Source organism: Lissotriton vulgaris, chromosome 5, assembly GCF_964263255.1.
Source record: "Lissotriton vulgaris chromosome 5, aLisVul1.2, whole genome shotgun sequence".
NCBI lineage: Eukaryota > Metazoa > Chordata > Amphibia > Caudata > Salamandridae > Lissotriton > Lissotriton vulgaris.
In genome coordinates this window covers 1,861,280,066-1,861,295,667 of record NC_141693.1, presented here as the reverse complement: position 1 = coordinate 1,861,295,667, position 15,602 = coordinate 1,861,280,066, and the positions used below count along the sequence as shown (strand labels likewise).

Sequence of the window (15,602 nt, the reverse complement as noted above, 5' to 3'; positions counted from 1 at the left end):
CCCTCAAGTGGCTACGGGCCCTGTCAGTGCTTTATTATCAAATGGCCACCTCTTCTAGATGCCCCCCCTTGCAGGAGCCTGAAGGCGTACTCATGCACATGCCACTCGTGCCGACACTGCTCCCTTTCCACCGCCGTTTGCATGAGGTTCCGAGGCTTCTCCCCGCGTGTATCCCCCTTCTCCCCCTTCCACCATACCCCCTTCTAGAAGCCCCATGGTGTATTCCACGCGGATCCCACTCCTTCATGTACACACCCCTTCCACGAGCCCCCCCCCTCCCCAACCCCCCCTGCAGACTCACCCTCCTTTTCATTAGGGTCAGGCATCTATCTCCCTGGCTGTATCCGTGCAGAAACGACCCCTTCCCCCCCTCCGCGACTCCACCACCATGCCCCTTGTAGGAGACTCATGTTGTACTCCATGCACATGCCACTGCTGCAGGCTCAGCCCTCCTTCCAACCATGCCCTCTCCAATGGAAGAGCCCCCCCTCCCTGCCCTGTGTTGCAGCGTGTAGGCAGAGCTGTGGGTTTGCAGAGAGAGAGAGGTTTTTTTTAGGAGAGAGTGACAGATGGTGAACCCCCTCCCTGGGGAGGCAAATCTCCCCGAATGCGGGCGCATGTCAATCAGGCCCTCTCATGTGATAGCTGTTGCCAGTGACGTGCCAGCCATATGCCCTGGCACCGCGGCGGGTACTCTGCTTGAGATGCCACTCTTGGAGGGAGGAAGGAGGCAGCACCTTGAGGAGCGGGCTGGGCTCCCCGAGACGGCAGAACAATGAACTAGGCGCCTCCGCCAGCTCTGGAGGTAAGGGCTGGCACCCCACGCGCACTCCTGCCCTCATCCACGCGCTCACCTCTCCCCCGCACCCCTGGCCTGAGCCGCGCGCCCCTCTATCGGGCTATGCACCTCGCTCCCGCCGTGCTAGCGTCTCATACCTCACCTGACTGACTCACACGTCTCACCCGCGACCCTCCTCGCATCTCGACCCTCACCGCATCCCTCACCTTACCTAGGCATCTCACCCGAAGCCCTCGGCACGGCTACTCGACTCGTCGTGCCATGGAGACCCCGTACCTTACCTGGCTCACATCTTTCATCCGCAGCCCTAGACTCAGCTACACACCTCGCCCCTCACCGTGCCAACACCTCGTCCATCACTCAAGGGAGGGCGTCTCACGCATACACCTCACTCAAGGGAGAGCATATCATCCTCATACCTCACTCACGGGAGGGCATCTCACGCATACACCTCACTCAAGGGAGAGCATATGATCCTCATACCTCACTCACGGCAGGGCATCTCACGCATACACCTCACTCAATGGAGGGCATCTAGTCCGACTCCACACCCTTCACTCAAAAGAGGGAATCTCACTCACGGGAGAGCATCTCGCGCATACACATCCCTCACTTGAAAGGACATCACAGGCTTACAACCCCTCCGTCCTAGGCATGCACTCAGGCAGAAATACTCATTAGGCAAGCCCCACGCCGGCCGGGAGACCCGGTCGCCTCACCCATCAGACCTTGCTTAAACGGTCATGTATTTCTCGGGCGGAGATTTCAGAATAATTCAAAATAATTACAATATCTATCTTTGCCAAACAGTTTGCTTTTTAGGTCTTTTTAGTGTGTGTGGGGAGGGGGTGGGCGGGGGGGGGGCGTTGTGGTTTTAGATGCGCAAGCTGGTTTTTAAACTAATTTGTGTGCTCCTGTTTTCCCAGAAGTGGTCCCTTGCAGAAAAAAATAACATGATTGTGGAATTTATTTTAAACTGTGGTATGTTGTTTAAACTCCACAAACATGTCCTGCTGCACAGGGTGCAATCTTCGGTCACCGTCGCTCGCTGTCCCCCGGGGGATGTTTCTCCGTTTTTACAGACTTCGTTTAATGAAAATATGCGGAAAGAGACAAAGACGACTTTATTTGACCCGCATTTCGTTCTATTTTTGTGGGGATCGCGATTGGGGAGATCTTCTATTAGAGAGGCAAAGGGGTCTCTTCACCCCAAGGCCCTCGAATATTTTATTCAATTTGTAAGTTTGAGTCCTTAGATTCTCCGCATTCAAAGCCAGTGTAAATTCCCAAGCGAGGCGAAGTCTGCCCAACATACCGATACACTTGGGCAGTGGCCGTTTGAAATCCTCGGGGGGGGGGAGCTCAGGGTGGAGCGGGCCGGGCGAGAGGGGTGTTTTAACCATCCCGGTAGAGGCAGGGCAGGGCTGGGCACTGTAGGGGGAAGTTGGATGGGCGGGGTCAAAGCGTTTTGTGAATACATTAGGAGACAGTCTCAACCTTTGGGTGGGAAGTCAGGGGTGAGACGGAGAGAGAAGGATGAGAGACAGGGGGTGAGAAACGGAGACAAAGAGCAAAGGGCGTGGGTGGGTGAGACGAGGCAGTACGCGAGAGACAGGCTCGAGGACACAGACGGGTGTAAGTGTGAAACAGGTATAGTGAGAAAGGCGGGGCGGCGAGTGGGACGGGTATGAGGTGCATGGGTCTGAAGACGCAGGTCACCGGTAGCCTAGTATAATGCGTGACACGAGAAGAGGTGGGCAGACTGGGTGTGAGACAGCTTGGTTTTATATGGTGTTAATGTGAGAGGCAGAGCCTGAGTGAGAGGGAGTGCAAGAGACTGAAAACAGGGAGTGTCTGAGTGAGTTGCTCAGTAAGAGACCCTGACAACACACTTAAGGGTCGAAGCTGTGTCAGCGATAGAACACTGAGGGGCAGATTTATAAGTCCCTTGCGCCACTTTTGCGTCATTTTTAACGGAGAAAATGACGCAAAAGTGGCGCAAGGGGTTTGTAAATCTGCCCTCAGTATAGAGTGAGGAGAGACACGCACGCTGGGTGAGTACGAGAAATTAAAACAGTGGGTCAGCACGAGAGACAAAAAAGGGAGTTGGTAATTAATGTCAAGCGAACGTGAGAGAGCAGCAACACACTGAGTGTGAGTGATAAACACTGTGGCCGAGTGTGTGAGATTCAAATATTGAGCGTGAGTGAAAAACGTGGAGTGTGCGAGATAAAAAATATATTGAGTGTGAGTGAAACACGGAGTGAGCAGAGATAAACACAGATCATTTGAGGGATATACACCGAATGAGCGTGAGAGATCAATACAGTGTCAGTGATAAACACTGACCAAGTGTGATACAAATACAAATATTGAGTATGGTGACAAACGAAGTGAGTGTGAGCTAAACACGGTGAGTGAGGGACAGATAAACACTGATCAGTGTGAGATGCAACGAGAGGAAGGGATTGAGAGAGATAAAGACATCGAGTCTGAGTGACAAACCCGGAGTGAGCGTGAGAGATAACCACGGGGAGTGAGTGCGTGCTAATATGAGAGATAAGCATATTGAGTGAATATACGAGTGTTAAATACGGAATGAGTATTTGACGGAAAGGCGGGAAGTGGGTGAGAGAAACACCGCATGAATGTGAGTATCAGGCGCAGAGGGTGAGAGACATACGGAGATAAACCCATGGGTGAGATTCAAACATAGCGAGAGAGTGGGAATGATACACTTTGAGTGATTGCGAGAGAGTAACACGGGGTGAGTGTGAGCCAGCCACCCAGAGCAGTGCCTGAGATCAACGCAGGGAGAGTGAGTGGGAGTGAGAGCCGGCGAGTGAGTGAAAGATAAGGAGGCAGGGACCGTGTGGGAGAGTCTGAAAAAGCGGGTGCGCGAGAGACAGGCCACTTGAGTGAGACAGTGAGAGAGACGCATTCAAGGAGGTCTGCACTGCAGCTGCATTGAGGAAATGGGTTAAAAGAGGCAGGCGGAGTGAGTGATGCTCCGGCAGTGACCGAGTGAGGGTTTCAGCAAGCACGGGGGCTGAAGAGACAGCCGGCTAGTGCGAGTACACGAGACAGGGGAGCAGGCAGAAGGCTGGAAGGAGAGACCCGGTGACAGGGTGGGGGAGGGGCGAGGCCCTGGCAGCGGTGGGTGAGCCGGGCAGGCGGGCTCAGCTGCTGCGCTTCTCACGGAAAGAGCCCTAATTTGTACACGCCTGTTTACAAGTATTCTTTCATTGTCACCAATGGCACCCCCAGAAATGCCGCCCCCCCCCCCCTTCGTAAGTACCATTAACAACGCGTTACTAGGTCATCTATCACACGTCTGACACGCTTTAATCTCAAGCACTGATAAGGAAATTGTACGTCAATTAATTCTAATCGCCCGTTATAGCACCCCATTGTGTCTGTCTCCCCACAACAGCCCCGCCGCGCGCTGACATCCCGGGAGCGTGTCTCACTCCGCCCTCTGGCGCTCTCTGGGCCAGTAGGGCGGTTAGGGGGTGCAGTGTCGTGGGGGGTCACTAAAGAGGCTTGGGGGATTGTAGAAGTTCCCAAGGCGGCCACTGGGGGCCTTGCCTGGTCTTTCAAGAGTCCTGGGGTGGTTGTTACAGTGTCTCCACTGCCACTGAAGTCATTTGGATCGGTCCCTGCACCCTACTAAGGAGGCCAATAAAGTATTCGAGGGGGTCCCTGAGGTCCGTTAAAGGAGGATTGCAGTGGCTCGGGGGTTCATAGAGAAGGGGTGGGGTTCCTAGGAAAGTCATATAGGATCGCTATGGGGTTTCATCAGACCCCTGGAGTGTATAAGGTGGTCCCTCTACAGAGTCTTAGGCCCTAAGAACTCATTGCAGTGTCTCAAGGGGTCCGTGTGGGGTGTTAAAGAGTCTTAGTGTGCTCACCGACGTGTCCTGGGGAAGTCCCCCAAACATTGTAAGGGAGGGGAAAGGCAGGAACTGAAGTATTTCAAGGGGCCAGTGTCTGGAGTGTCTTAAGACATCACTCGCATGTCATAATGATGTCGTCATATGATTCCAGGGTGCTCTGAAGTTTCTTATGGTTGACCCATTTTCTTAGACCTCACTGGTGACCATTAGACTCTAATTGCTCTGTTAGAGAGCAGTAACTGCAGCGTTTTATGGTCTCCTTGAAATATATTTAGCTGGTCTAGGCTATTTAATATGGGTCATTATATATTACTAGGTGGACGCTGACATCACCTGAGGGGCTTGGGATATTTTAGAGGCGCTGAACTGTCTTAGAGGGTTCTTCTTTGTGCTTACATTAGGAGGTCACTCAAGTATCCCATGGGCTTATTCAGGTAGAAGACGGAAGTTATTGAACGTTGTTTGGAAAACTTGTACATGATACAAGGTGTCAATGGGCTTTACGGGGGGTCACTGGAGTGCTTTACAGGGTCACTGCAGCCTTGCTGTGTTCACTGAAGTATATTAGGTAGTAAATGTAGTGTTCAAGACAGATATTGATTTAGAAAAGGGGGTGGTGATGAACAGAGTGTCTGAATTAAGCAGACCACTCTTGCACCATCAGGATTCAAGCAAACCGGGCCGAAGACGGCTGTAATGCCAGAAACCGGTCCCCGGGAGCTTGTTTCCTTCCCAGTGTAAGAATTGGCTTTTGTAGTTTGGTTTGCCCTGTTCCCATCATGCACTGGGACAGGAGCAGACTAATTTGCATACAGCCAGGTTCTGAAACTGGGATGGTGCAGTGAGCTAAAGAACGGTGTTGGATCTAGCCCTGATCTCTTGACTGGGTGAGAGCTTTCTGCTTAATTCAGAGACTCTGTCCCTCACCACCCCTTGTTGTAAACAAGACAGATATTGTCTCACGGTGTCAAAGTGTCTATGCAGATCTCTGAACTGTCTCAGGGGGATCTCTGAAACGCTGCTCTTAAGTCAAAGACTTAGGTGACGCATGGACTCAATACAGGGCCTCAAACAGTCTATTGAAGTATCTTATCTGGCCAGTGCAGCATTCGGGGACCACTTACGTCTTTGGGGCCAATCGAGTCCTTCAGTAGGGTATTGGTGTGTGAATAGTCCAGTCTTAGGTGCTCATGGAAATGTTGCACAGAACCAATGAGGTGACTTGAGGGTCAGTGTTGTACCTTGTTACAGGCTTTCTGTGAGTCGCAAGATTAGTATAGTTGTGTTAAGGGTTAATATGGAAGTATATTAGGGTATGGCTGCTTCTTTTAAAAAAAAATGCACAAAAAAACAATTGATGGACAGAATGATAAACAATGTCAATCATTCACCACAGTACAGAGATCTGGGCCAAAATCCATCGTTTTTTTGCTCCCCATGCCATTCCAGTTTAAATCCAGCCATATGCAAATAATTCTTGACCCTGCTCCCAATGGGAACAGTCCAGCCTGAACTGCCAGGTCAAGTTCTCTCTAGGACTGGAAACAAGCATCCTGGGATCGGTTTCGGAGTTACATCCATCATCAGCCAGGCTAGCTTGACTCCGGTGGCATGAAGAGCACGGAAGCCACGTCTGGGCATACCCGTCCCACTCAGGGTGACAAATGCAAAAAAAACTATTGATGGACTGAATGCAGAACAATGTAATACATTCACCCCAGTCTTTTGAGTTTCAATGAGACTTCATACATAACAGAGGTGCTCTGAGGTCTTTGGAGTTTCTAGGAGTTCAATTTAATGCAGTACCATGTACTGGGCTGATTTTCAATCAAGTATTGGCTCTGTATTATCATTAGCACATTAAGTGATTAAAAAATGGCATTGTTGAACTATGCCTTTTCCAGGCTGTTTTCTGGATGCTTGCAAGTTTTATGGAAAACCTCAAAGTGTTTTCGTGGCTTGTTGACATCTCTGGCGTGTCATTGGAGTTTTTTTGTAGGGCTCAGAAACGTCTTGTGACACAACTGAAGTGTTTCAGTGTCCCTGAACATTTGGATGGATCACCAAAGTGTCACAGGAGGTCGTTGAAATACCCGAGGCGTGCATGGACGTGGATTATAGGGTCACTCTATTTTCTTTGAGTGATGGGAAGAGCTAATTAAAATGGTCTGCAGGTCGCTTATTAGGATTTCCCTAAATGTCCTTAAGAGCCAGGGGGAGTTTTATGGGGCACTGGAATGCTTTAAAAGTCGGTGAAGTTCTGCGGGAGGCTCTTGATGTGCCCTAGGAGAAGGATAAAGATGGCAGGAGTGATGCAGGATAGTCTTGGAGAGGTGTTCAAGTGTATTGTGTGGGTCATTGAATTATTTTCGCACTAAGAGGTCACCAAAGTCGATTAACAGGTCATTGGATTGTCTGATGTGATCGCTGTATGCTCTAGGGGAGGGGGGCAATGAAATGCCTCATGAGGTCACTCAATCGTCTTGAGGGGGTTCAATGGCCTGCTGTATTTTAAGAAGTCAATGATGTGTCTTAAGGTGGTGATCGACATGGTATACAAAGTGGCTAGATCATTGTTGTAGCTTATGGGGTCATCAGATTTTCTTAGCAGTAAAGTGTTTTATGGTGTTGTTAATGCCTCTTAATTAGTTTGTGTGATATTGTGATGCCACTAAATATTTGAGAAGGTACTGATGTGCCATTCCAGGATATTGAAGTGCCTCGGGCTATTTCTGAGAACTAGGTGGCCTTGAGGATTCTTAGTGGTCATTTAAATAGCTTTGTGAGCGAACAAAATATCTTGGGATGCATCGGTGTGGCTGAACTGACCAAGGAGTCATGGCGGTATCTTGGGTGGTCAATGTTGTGTCAGAAGACAAGTATTTTGGCATTCGTTGATGTATCTTGGGAGTAAGTCATTTAACTGAAATAGAATGCACTGAGGTAAACTGGGGGGTACTGGACGTAGTCCAGTGATCTGTTATAAGGAGGACATTGTAGGGACATTGATGCATCTAAACACTCATTGCAGTACCCTTATGTAGTGGAGTGTCACTGTGGGGGCTTCCCTGCATCATATAGCCCAAAGATACATCTCAGTGGTCAATTAAGTACCCTAGGGGGCCACTGATGTAGCTGAAGAGATCACAGAAGAATCCTAGGAGATAGTTGCTTTATCTTAAGGAAGATTGATGCACATGAGGGGGAGGAGCAGGTCACAAGGTCATAGCTATATCAAATCTACATCAAGATCCACTCACTGGATGACATAAAATCTCTCAACTCTACCTTATTAAAAACCCAAACTTGGCTGGCCAAAAATCATCTGAAACTAAACTCCCTCAAAACGGAATTCCTCTTTTTCGCCCCCCCCCTCAACAAATCACCCATGATCCTAGATTGGTTGAAGCATTTAACAGCTCTCAAAGCTCAACCGCACATCGTCGATTCAGTGAAATCACTTGGGATTATTCTTGACAGCAACTTAAAGATGCAGAATCATATCAGCACTTCCACAAAAGGAGCCAACTTCCACTTGAATACCTTGCGTAAACTGAAACCCTTTCTGCCAGCCACCAATTTAAAACAAGCAGTTCAAGCCCTAATATTACCTAGAGTGGATAGGGGCGGTAATCTTATGCGGCCTCCCAAGGGCATCGACCGCCCCACTAAGAGCCACTATCAACTCAGCTGCGAGACTTATCACAAGCTCAAAGAGAAATTCTCACATGTCCCCTGACCTCAGATCCTTCAACTGGCTACTGTTTGAAGCTAGAATTCATCTTAAAATCGCCTGTATGACTCATAAGGCCCTTCACCACAACTCCCCACACTACCTTGCTCGGAAACTGGAGCTCTCTGCTGGCAGCAGAGCCTCCAGGAGTGCCAAGACACTTCTTCTAAAACCCCAACGATTTGCCAAAAAACAAACCTATATCTGTTCTTTCTCTGGTATGGCTCCTAGGATCTGGAACGCTTTTCCCACTGAAACAAGAACAAACCCGTCATCTACCTCCTACAAAAAAGAAGTGAAAGCGATCCTCATGGCTCAATTCACGTAAACTTTGGCAATTCTGCTAACCTCCTGTATTTTACACTTATCGTAGTCTCTGTGCTCAATATCGGGCTTTTGATCCCTCAAGACGGATGTATGACGTTACAACGCATACTTTTACTCCGCATACCATTACAACGCGGTATTTACAACGCATCCCGTTACAACGCATAGCGCTTTGGGGTGCTGGATAGTGGTAAGTATAATTTACTATTCTAACTCCAGTCCCCGTGGACCCTAGGGAAGGTGTTGGATAGTAAATTAAACTTACCTCTTATCCTAGAGCGCCCCCCAGCGCAATGCGTTGTAACGGTATGCGTTGTAATGCCTGCGTTGTAGTGGTAGTGCGGAGTAAAAATTGGGTTGTAACAGGTGTATACCCTCAAGACAGTTGACTGTACTTGTATAAGTTATGCAACTCTACTTCGCACATCTCTTGTTTTTGTTACTTTTGATTTCTCTCTTACATTTGACTTGTAAAGCGCTCTGTTACTCGCAAGAGTCTTGTTCGTGCTATATAAAACCTTCAAAATAAATAAATAGAATACACAGACGTTTCCTGTTAGTTGATGGAATATCAGTACTGTGTGTTAGGATGCCTTTGCTGTGTTTAGGGTCACTAGTGCATCCTGTGGTTGGTGAACTAATGTAGGAAGTTATTGTTTGAGTTAGGGTTCCATTGCCATGCTTTGTGGGCACTAGAATATGTTGGGTATTATTATTTGCGTGTCTTTTGGGGTTTACTCTCTTGGGGTCTTAGGTATGTCATGGTGGGTCATTGGAGTTTCTAGAGGCCATTGCAGTTCACAGTGGAAAGTGGGAGCATCGATCTATCTCTAGGTCGGCCAGAGTGGTGCTACCAAATAGATACGTTTCTCAAGTACTGTGGTTTTATTTGATTGGCTTTAGTTTGGGTATGTTAAAGTACAACCTACACCAGCGCTTAAGAATTAGCTATCTCTACAGCGAGGCCACGGTGGCGTTAGACATATCCAAAATGGATGATAATTTACAGGCTTTATGCATGGGTTGTAAGACAGACATAAAGATCAGTGCATTCCTTTCCTTATGTTCTTTCTCACACTTGTCTCCCATGTCTTTTTGTCCCAACAGCCGCCATGTTGACCCGGCTCTTCAGCGATCCGAGCCTCATCCCGGAAGTACAGAAGTTCGCCAGCTGGGCAGAGGACTGTGAGGATGATGAGGAAGATGATAATAGTGACAAGGAGGACGGAGGGGGCAGCTCTCACTGCGGTCTCCAGGACAGCACCCACGACTCAGGCTCAGTGAGTGGGTGCAAGGACGATGGCGACCTTGGCGCTGACGATGATGATGAAGACGAGGAAGAAGAGGAGGAAGGTGTTGACGAGGCCCAAGGAGACCGGCCCAAGAAACGTGGACCCAAGAAGCGCAAAATGACCAAGGCCCGGATGGAGAGGTCCAAGGTTAGGAGACAGAAGGCCAATGCTCGTGAAAGGAACCGTATGCATGACCTTAACTCGGCATTGGACAACCTTCGCAAGGTAGTGCCATGCTATTCAAAGACACAAAAGCTGTCGAAGATTGAGACTCTACGGCTAGCTAAGAACTACATCTGGGCGCTGTCCGAGATCCTACGCTCAGGCAAGCGGCCTGACCTGGTATCATATGTGCAGACCCTGTGCAAGGGGCTCTCCCAGCCCACCACCAACTTGGTCGCTGGGTGCCTTCAACTCAACTCTCGAAACTTCCTGACAGAACAGGGACCTGAAGCCAGTAGGTACCATGGTCCTGGTACCCCCTTCATGCACCCCTATGGGTACCAGCGGCTGCCTGGGGCCCAGTGCCAAGCAAGCAGCATGGGTGGTGCACACCCCTTGAGGACCCATCCCTACTGTCCCCCTTATGACACCTTGTATGGGAACGCGTCTCCGGACTACAACAGCTCTGAGTATGAAGGACCACTCAGCCCACCACTCTGCATCAATGGAAACTTCTCCCTCAAGCAGGACGCATCCCCTGACAACGACAAGAGCTACCACTATTCTATGCACTACTCGGGACTGGGAGGTTCCCGGGGCCCTGGGCATGGCCTAGTGTTTGGGGGCTCCGGCGTCCGCAGTGGGGTTCACTCCGAGAATATCCTGCCTTACGACATGCACCTGCATCACGACAGGGCCCCCATGTATGAGGAGCTAAATGCCTTCTTCCACAACTGAAACACGTGTGCCCACATAGCAGGACATCATGAGGGGGGTCCATGTGTGCACAGCAGGACTTCACGCCGGGGGCCATGTGCAAATATCAGGACATCATGTGTGGGTCCATGTGCAGATGTGAGGACATCATGTGTGAGTCTATGTGCACTCCGGTGGATTTCATTATGAGCCAGTTTGCAGCAGGACATCATGTGTGGGCCGTAGTGCACAAAGAAGGATCTAACGTGGGAGCCCATTAGCAACAGGACATCAAGTGTGTTTCCACGTGAAGTAGGCCAGACATGTGAAGCCTTATAGACATAGATGGGCAACATTTGGGAGCTCCTGTGCATAAAGCAGGACTTCATGTGTGTGTCCATGTGCATCAGGACATCACCGGTGAGTCCATTTGCACATAGTTGGACGTCATGTGTTTGCCCGTGTGCACAAAGGAGGGCATCATGTTTAAATATTTAAGCCCATATGCAGATAACAAGATGTCAAGGATGGCTCCAAGTGCATATAGAAGGATATCATGTGTGACCCTATGCACATAGGATGATGTCATGTGCAAATCCATATGCACAGAACGGGCTATCATATGTGAGAGTTCATGTGCAGAGAGCAAGGCATCATGCGTGAGTCCATGCGCACAAAGCAGGACATCATGTGTGAAGTCAAAAGCACATAGCAGGGTTAATATGTCTATTTTCATGTCCCCATAGCAGGATGTCAGGCATGGGTCCATGGGCACACAGAAGGACATCGTGTGTGACCCCATGTGCACATAGGATGATGTCATGTGCGAGTCCATGTGCACATAACAGTCCATCATGCGTGAGTTCATGTGGACAGTACAAGGCATCTTGTGCGACTCCATGTGCCCTGGGCAGGACATCATATGTGAAGTCAAATGCACAGAGCAGGGTTTGTATGTGTATATTAATGTCCACATAGCAGGATATCATGTATGTGTATAAACACATAGCAAGACATCTTGGTAATTCCATGTGAGCATGGAGGGACATCAACATATGCAAGACCATGTGCATTGAAGGAACATCTATAATGTGAACCCCCATGTGCACATACCAGGCCATCATGTGCGATTCCATGTTTGCATATCAAGGAATCATGTGTGAGCCTATTATGTGACCATACCATTCTTACACCATTGTGTGTATCTCTCTTGGTGTAACCACAACACACCAAGTACCCCCAAACCTCCAGTGGCTCCACCCTTCTCCCCCGTCCCTCATCCTCGCCCTCTAAAACCTATACCTTCTTCAACAACACCACCAATGCTTATGTGTTCTCCAATCCACATGTCTCTGTCCAATAGGTTTGCTCCCAATTATGCATATCCCATCCATGCCACATATGCACCCCTCTTGCCTACAGTACTCCCCAACTTTCACCACATACCCTGCCAGACCCCTTTCTACTCACATAAACCTGTTCCCAAACTCCTAAACTCTCTCACATATTCCTATATAACTCACACTACACACCCTTCCTAAGCTCTTACACATACACCTATTACTAACTCAGAGTATAGCTACCCTTCAAAAGCTCCTATGCACTCTCATATATATTCATTACTAACTCACACTGTCTTCCCTTCCCAGACTCTCATAATAGCTCATACATATCTATTACTAACTCAGAGAATACCTACTCTTCCCCAACTCTGCTACCCTCGCACATAACCCTATTACTAACTCAAAGTAGATACCCTTCCCAAACTCAAATACCCTTCCCTCTCACACTTATACATTTCTCCATCTGACATCACGGGCCATTCTAAGCTCCTATACCCCCTCTCCCATTTATACCACTCTCCAGCTGACACCACATACACCTCCCTCTCACATATGTCTCCTCAGCTGACACACTAGGCCACTTCCATACTCCCACATCCCTCATTCTCTCTCATACGCCTCTCCAGGTGACACCACATACCATTCCCAATCCTAACACAGCACCTCCTCTTCAACTCTAACCACATACATCCAGAGCCTCCTATGGCCTTCTCTTATACAACTTGCCCCCCAGCCCATACCCTTTCAAACTCCAAACCACCTGTCAATATTTCCTGCCCCATGCCACTCCCACACCCCATACGTTCCCCTCACATGTACTTCTCCCAAACCCTACCACATACCTTTCCCAAACCTCATGTCCTCTCGCCTATACCTCTCCCCGATTCCAACCATACCGCTCTCTCGTCCAGCATAAACCCACGCCCATATCACCCCTGATTCAATCCCACAGTTCTTTTCACCTATACACTTTTTTAAAGTCCCACCACATACCTTTTCAACACTCCTTCAAACCTCCCTCAAACCTCCACCCTTCTGTAGCCAGACAACTCTCCCCTCAAGTTTGAGTCACCTATACCTTCCAAGTCCAACACACCCTTCCCAGCACCATTCCTTCCTCATTTCAACTATACCCCTCTTTACTCCCATACCCCCACAACTCATACAGCTACCCTTCCGTACGCAGTACTCTTCTCATGCAAGTCCAAACATTTACTCCCGCCCTACCTCACCTCGTACACCTGCTCCTTTGCATATGTACCTCATACTTCAACCCTCGAATCCCCCTGCCTGCAGGTCACTACCCAACTCCCTCTTCCTCTCCCTGACCCTCACCTACCCCTCCTCACACGCTGCTCCCTGCCAGCCAGCCCCCGCCCCCCTTCCTGGGGCCACCACTCCCCCTCTCAGTCCTCTACTCGAAACCCTGCCACCCACAGACCAGCTTTTCCCTTCAACTCCTCTCTCCTGCCAGTCACTACCCAACAACTCCCTTTCCCATCTCGCACCCTCACCTATCCCTCAAAATACGCCACTCCCTGCCTATCCCTACGAGCCGCCCCCCCTTTCACTCACCCATCTCTTCTCTGATCCCTCCCACTCTTTCTTCCAACCCTTTTCCTCCTACCCCTCTCCGCCTGTCGCCACGCCCACTTCCAAGGTTTTCGCACCCCCTTACTTTTAACGTTCAAAAGTGTCCGATACGACCTTCGCCCGAAAACGGGCGAAATTCGAATTCTTTGGTGCAATGTGCAGTGCACTTTTCTTGTACTTTCAGGTCACGGGGTGACTGAGCAGCGTTCACGGTCAGCATTACCGGGGTGGAGGGAGAAATGGGTACCGACCAATTCTGCAGATGAAAACTGAAAATATTCTCTCTAAGCAGCTAGTCTGAAAAGAGACAGTTTTATCCCCTCTACCGCCCCTCAGAGCAGGGCCTGTAAACAAGGAGCACAAATATATATATATATATATATATATATATATATATATATATATATATATATATATATATATATATATATATATATATATATATATATATATATATATATATATATATATATATATATATATATATATATATATATATATATGTAAATTATTAATTGTTCATTGAAAGCACTAAATTAAAAAAAAACCCACTTAAGCTCGTATTGTGCAACGCTCAATTTAGTATTTGGCTGCGGAGGGAAACGTTTCGAAGCAATAAAAAGAGCGACAAAAAACGTAAACGAATCTATGCAAAAAAAGAAACTACGAATCTCGAAGACGTTACTGCGACCCGGACCAATCGGCTCATGGGAGCCAGAAAAAATGTGCACTTTTATGATTTGGGGGGCGCGGATTCCCCCCGGAGGCCACCCGTACAATCAGACGGCTCTGCCTGAGGAACTCGCGTCCTTTTTGGGTTTTACGACTGTGTGAGACATTTTTTTTTCTACCTGTTTGAAAAGGAGATTTTTATGACACGGCAAACTGTGCGTTATTTTTGTTCTTGTTGTTGTGGCTGTTTATTATGCATGAAGGACAGGAAAAAAGCAACTTATGCAAAAATATGCAGGGATGGGCAGAAAGAACCCTTCTGTTAGGGCGACGTGTACATATGTGTGTATGTGTTTACATATGAATATATATGTGTATCTATACCTATGTGTATACATATTAATGGGTGCATTTACAGATTTTTACACACACTAATATGTATAGATATGTATGCATGTATCTATATATACACGTGTGTATGTATATATAAATAAATATATATACACACACACAAACGCACGTGTAGGTACACATAATTATATGTATGTATACATATAATACACAGTACTTTGCATATTTAAATATATGAAAACACATATACACATTATGTATATATTTACACACACGTAGATGGCCATTATGTTTTTAAAACCATTTACAATAATTCCGTTAATTTTCTTTTGCATAACACACAGCGTAAAACTGTGAAAACTAATATTTATTTTATTTGTATCTATTTTATTTATGACATGGAGTTTGTGTCTATATATACTTAGGCCTTATTTGAAGACTGTGTATTTATTTTTAAGTTTTATTTTACACCTGTGGACACCCCGCCCACCCAAACACACCAGCATTGTTAAAAAATAAATTAAAAAAGAGGATATTGTGTGGAAAGATGAACTTGCTGAAAAGCTTGTTACTAAAATGTGAAACGTGTAAAGAGGACACCAGAAGTGCTTTTCTGTACCTGTTCAGTCTAATTCAAATAAATAAATATTTATGTGAAAAAGATCCGCAAGAAGCGAGCTTGCCTGGTTGCTGCGGTTTCCTTCAGTCCGAGTCATCGGTTTTTACGAGGCAGTTTTA

General features: G+C 47.8%; 1 protein-coding gene across 1 annotated transcript; it reads left to right on the top strand.

Annotated features, from left to right (window-relative positions):
* The first annotated feature begins 631 nt into the window (after window positions 1-631).
* Window positions 632-11,984, top strand: NEUROD2 (neuronal differentiation 2). Its single transcript, XM_086920525.1, has 2 exons — window positions 632-805; window positions 9,863-11,984. The coding sequence occupies exon 2, from the start codon at window positions 9,868-9,870 to the stop codon at window positions 10,945-10,947; it is 1,080 nt and encodes a 359-aa protein (XP_086776651.1). The 5' UTR covers window positions 632-805; window positions 9,863-9,867; the 3' UTR covers window positions 10,948-11,984.
* The last annotated feature ends 3,618 nt before the right edge of the window (window positions 11,985-15,602 follow it).

Excerpts from the sequence above, each read along its gene's own strand:
- NEUROD2 (XM_086920525.1), top strand. The coding sequence starts at position 9,868 with ATGTTGACCCGGCTCTTCAGCGATCCGAGCCTCATCCCGGAAGTACAG.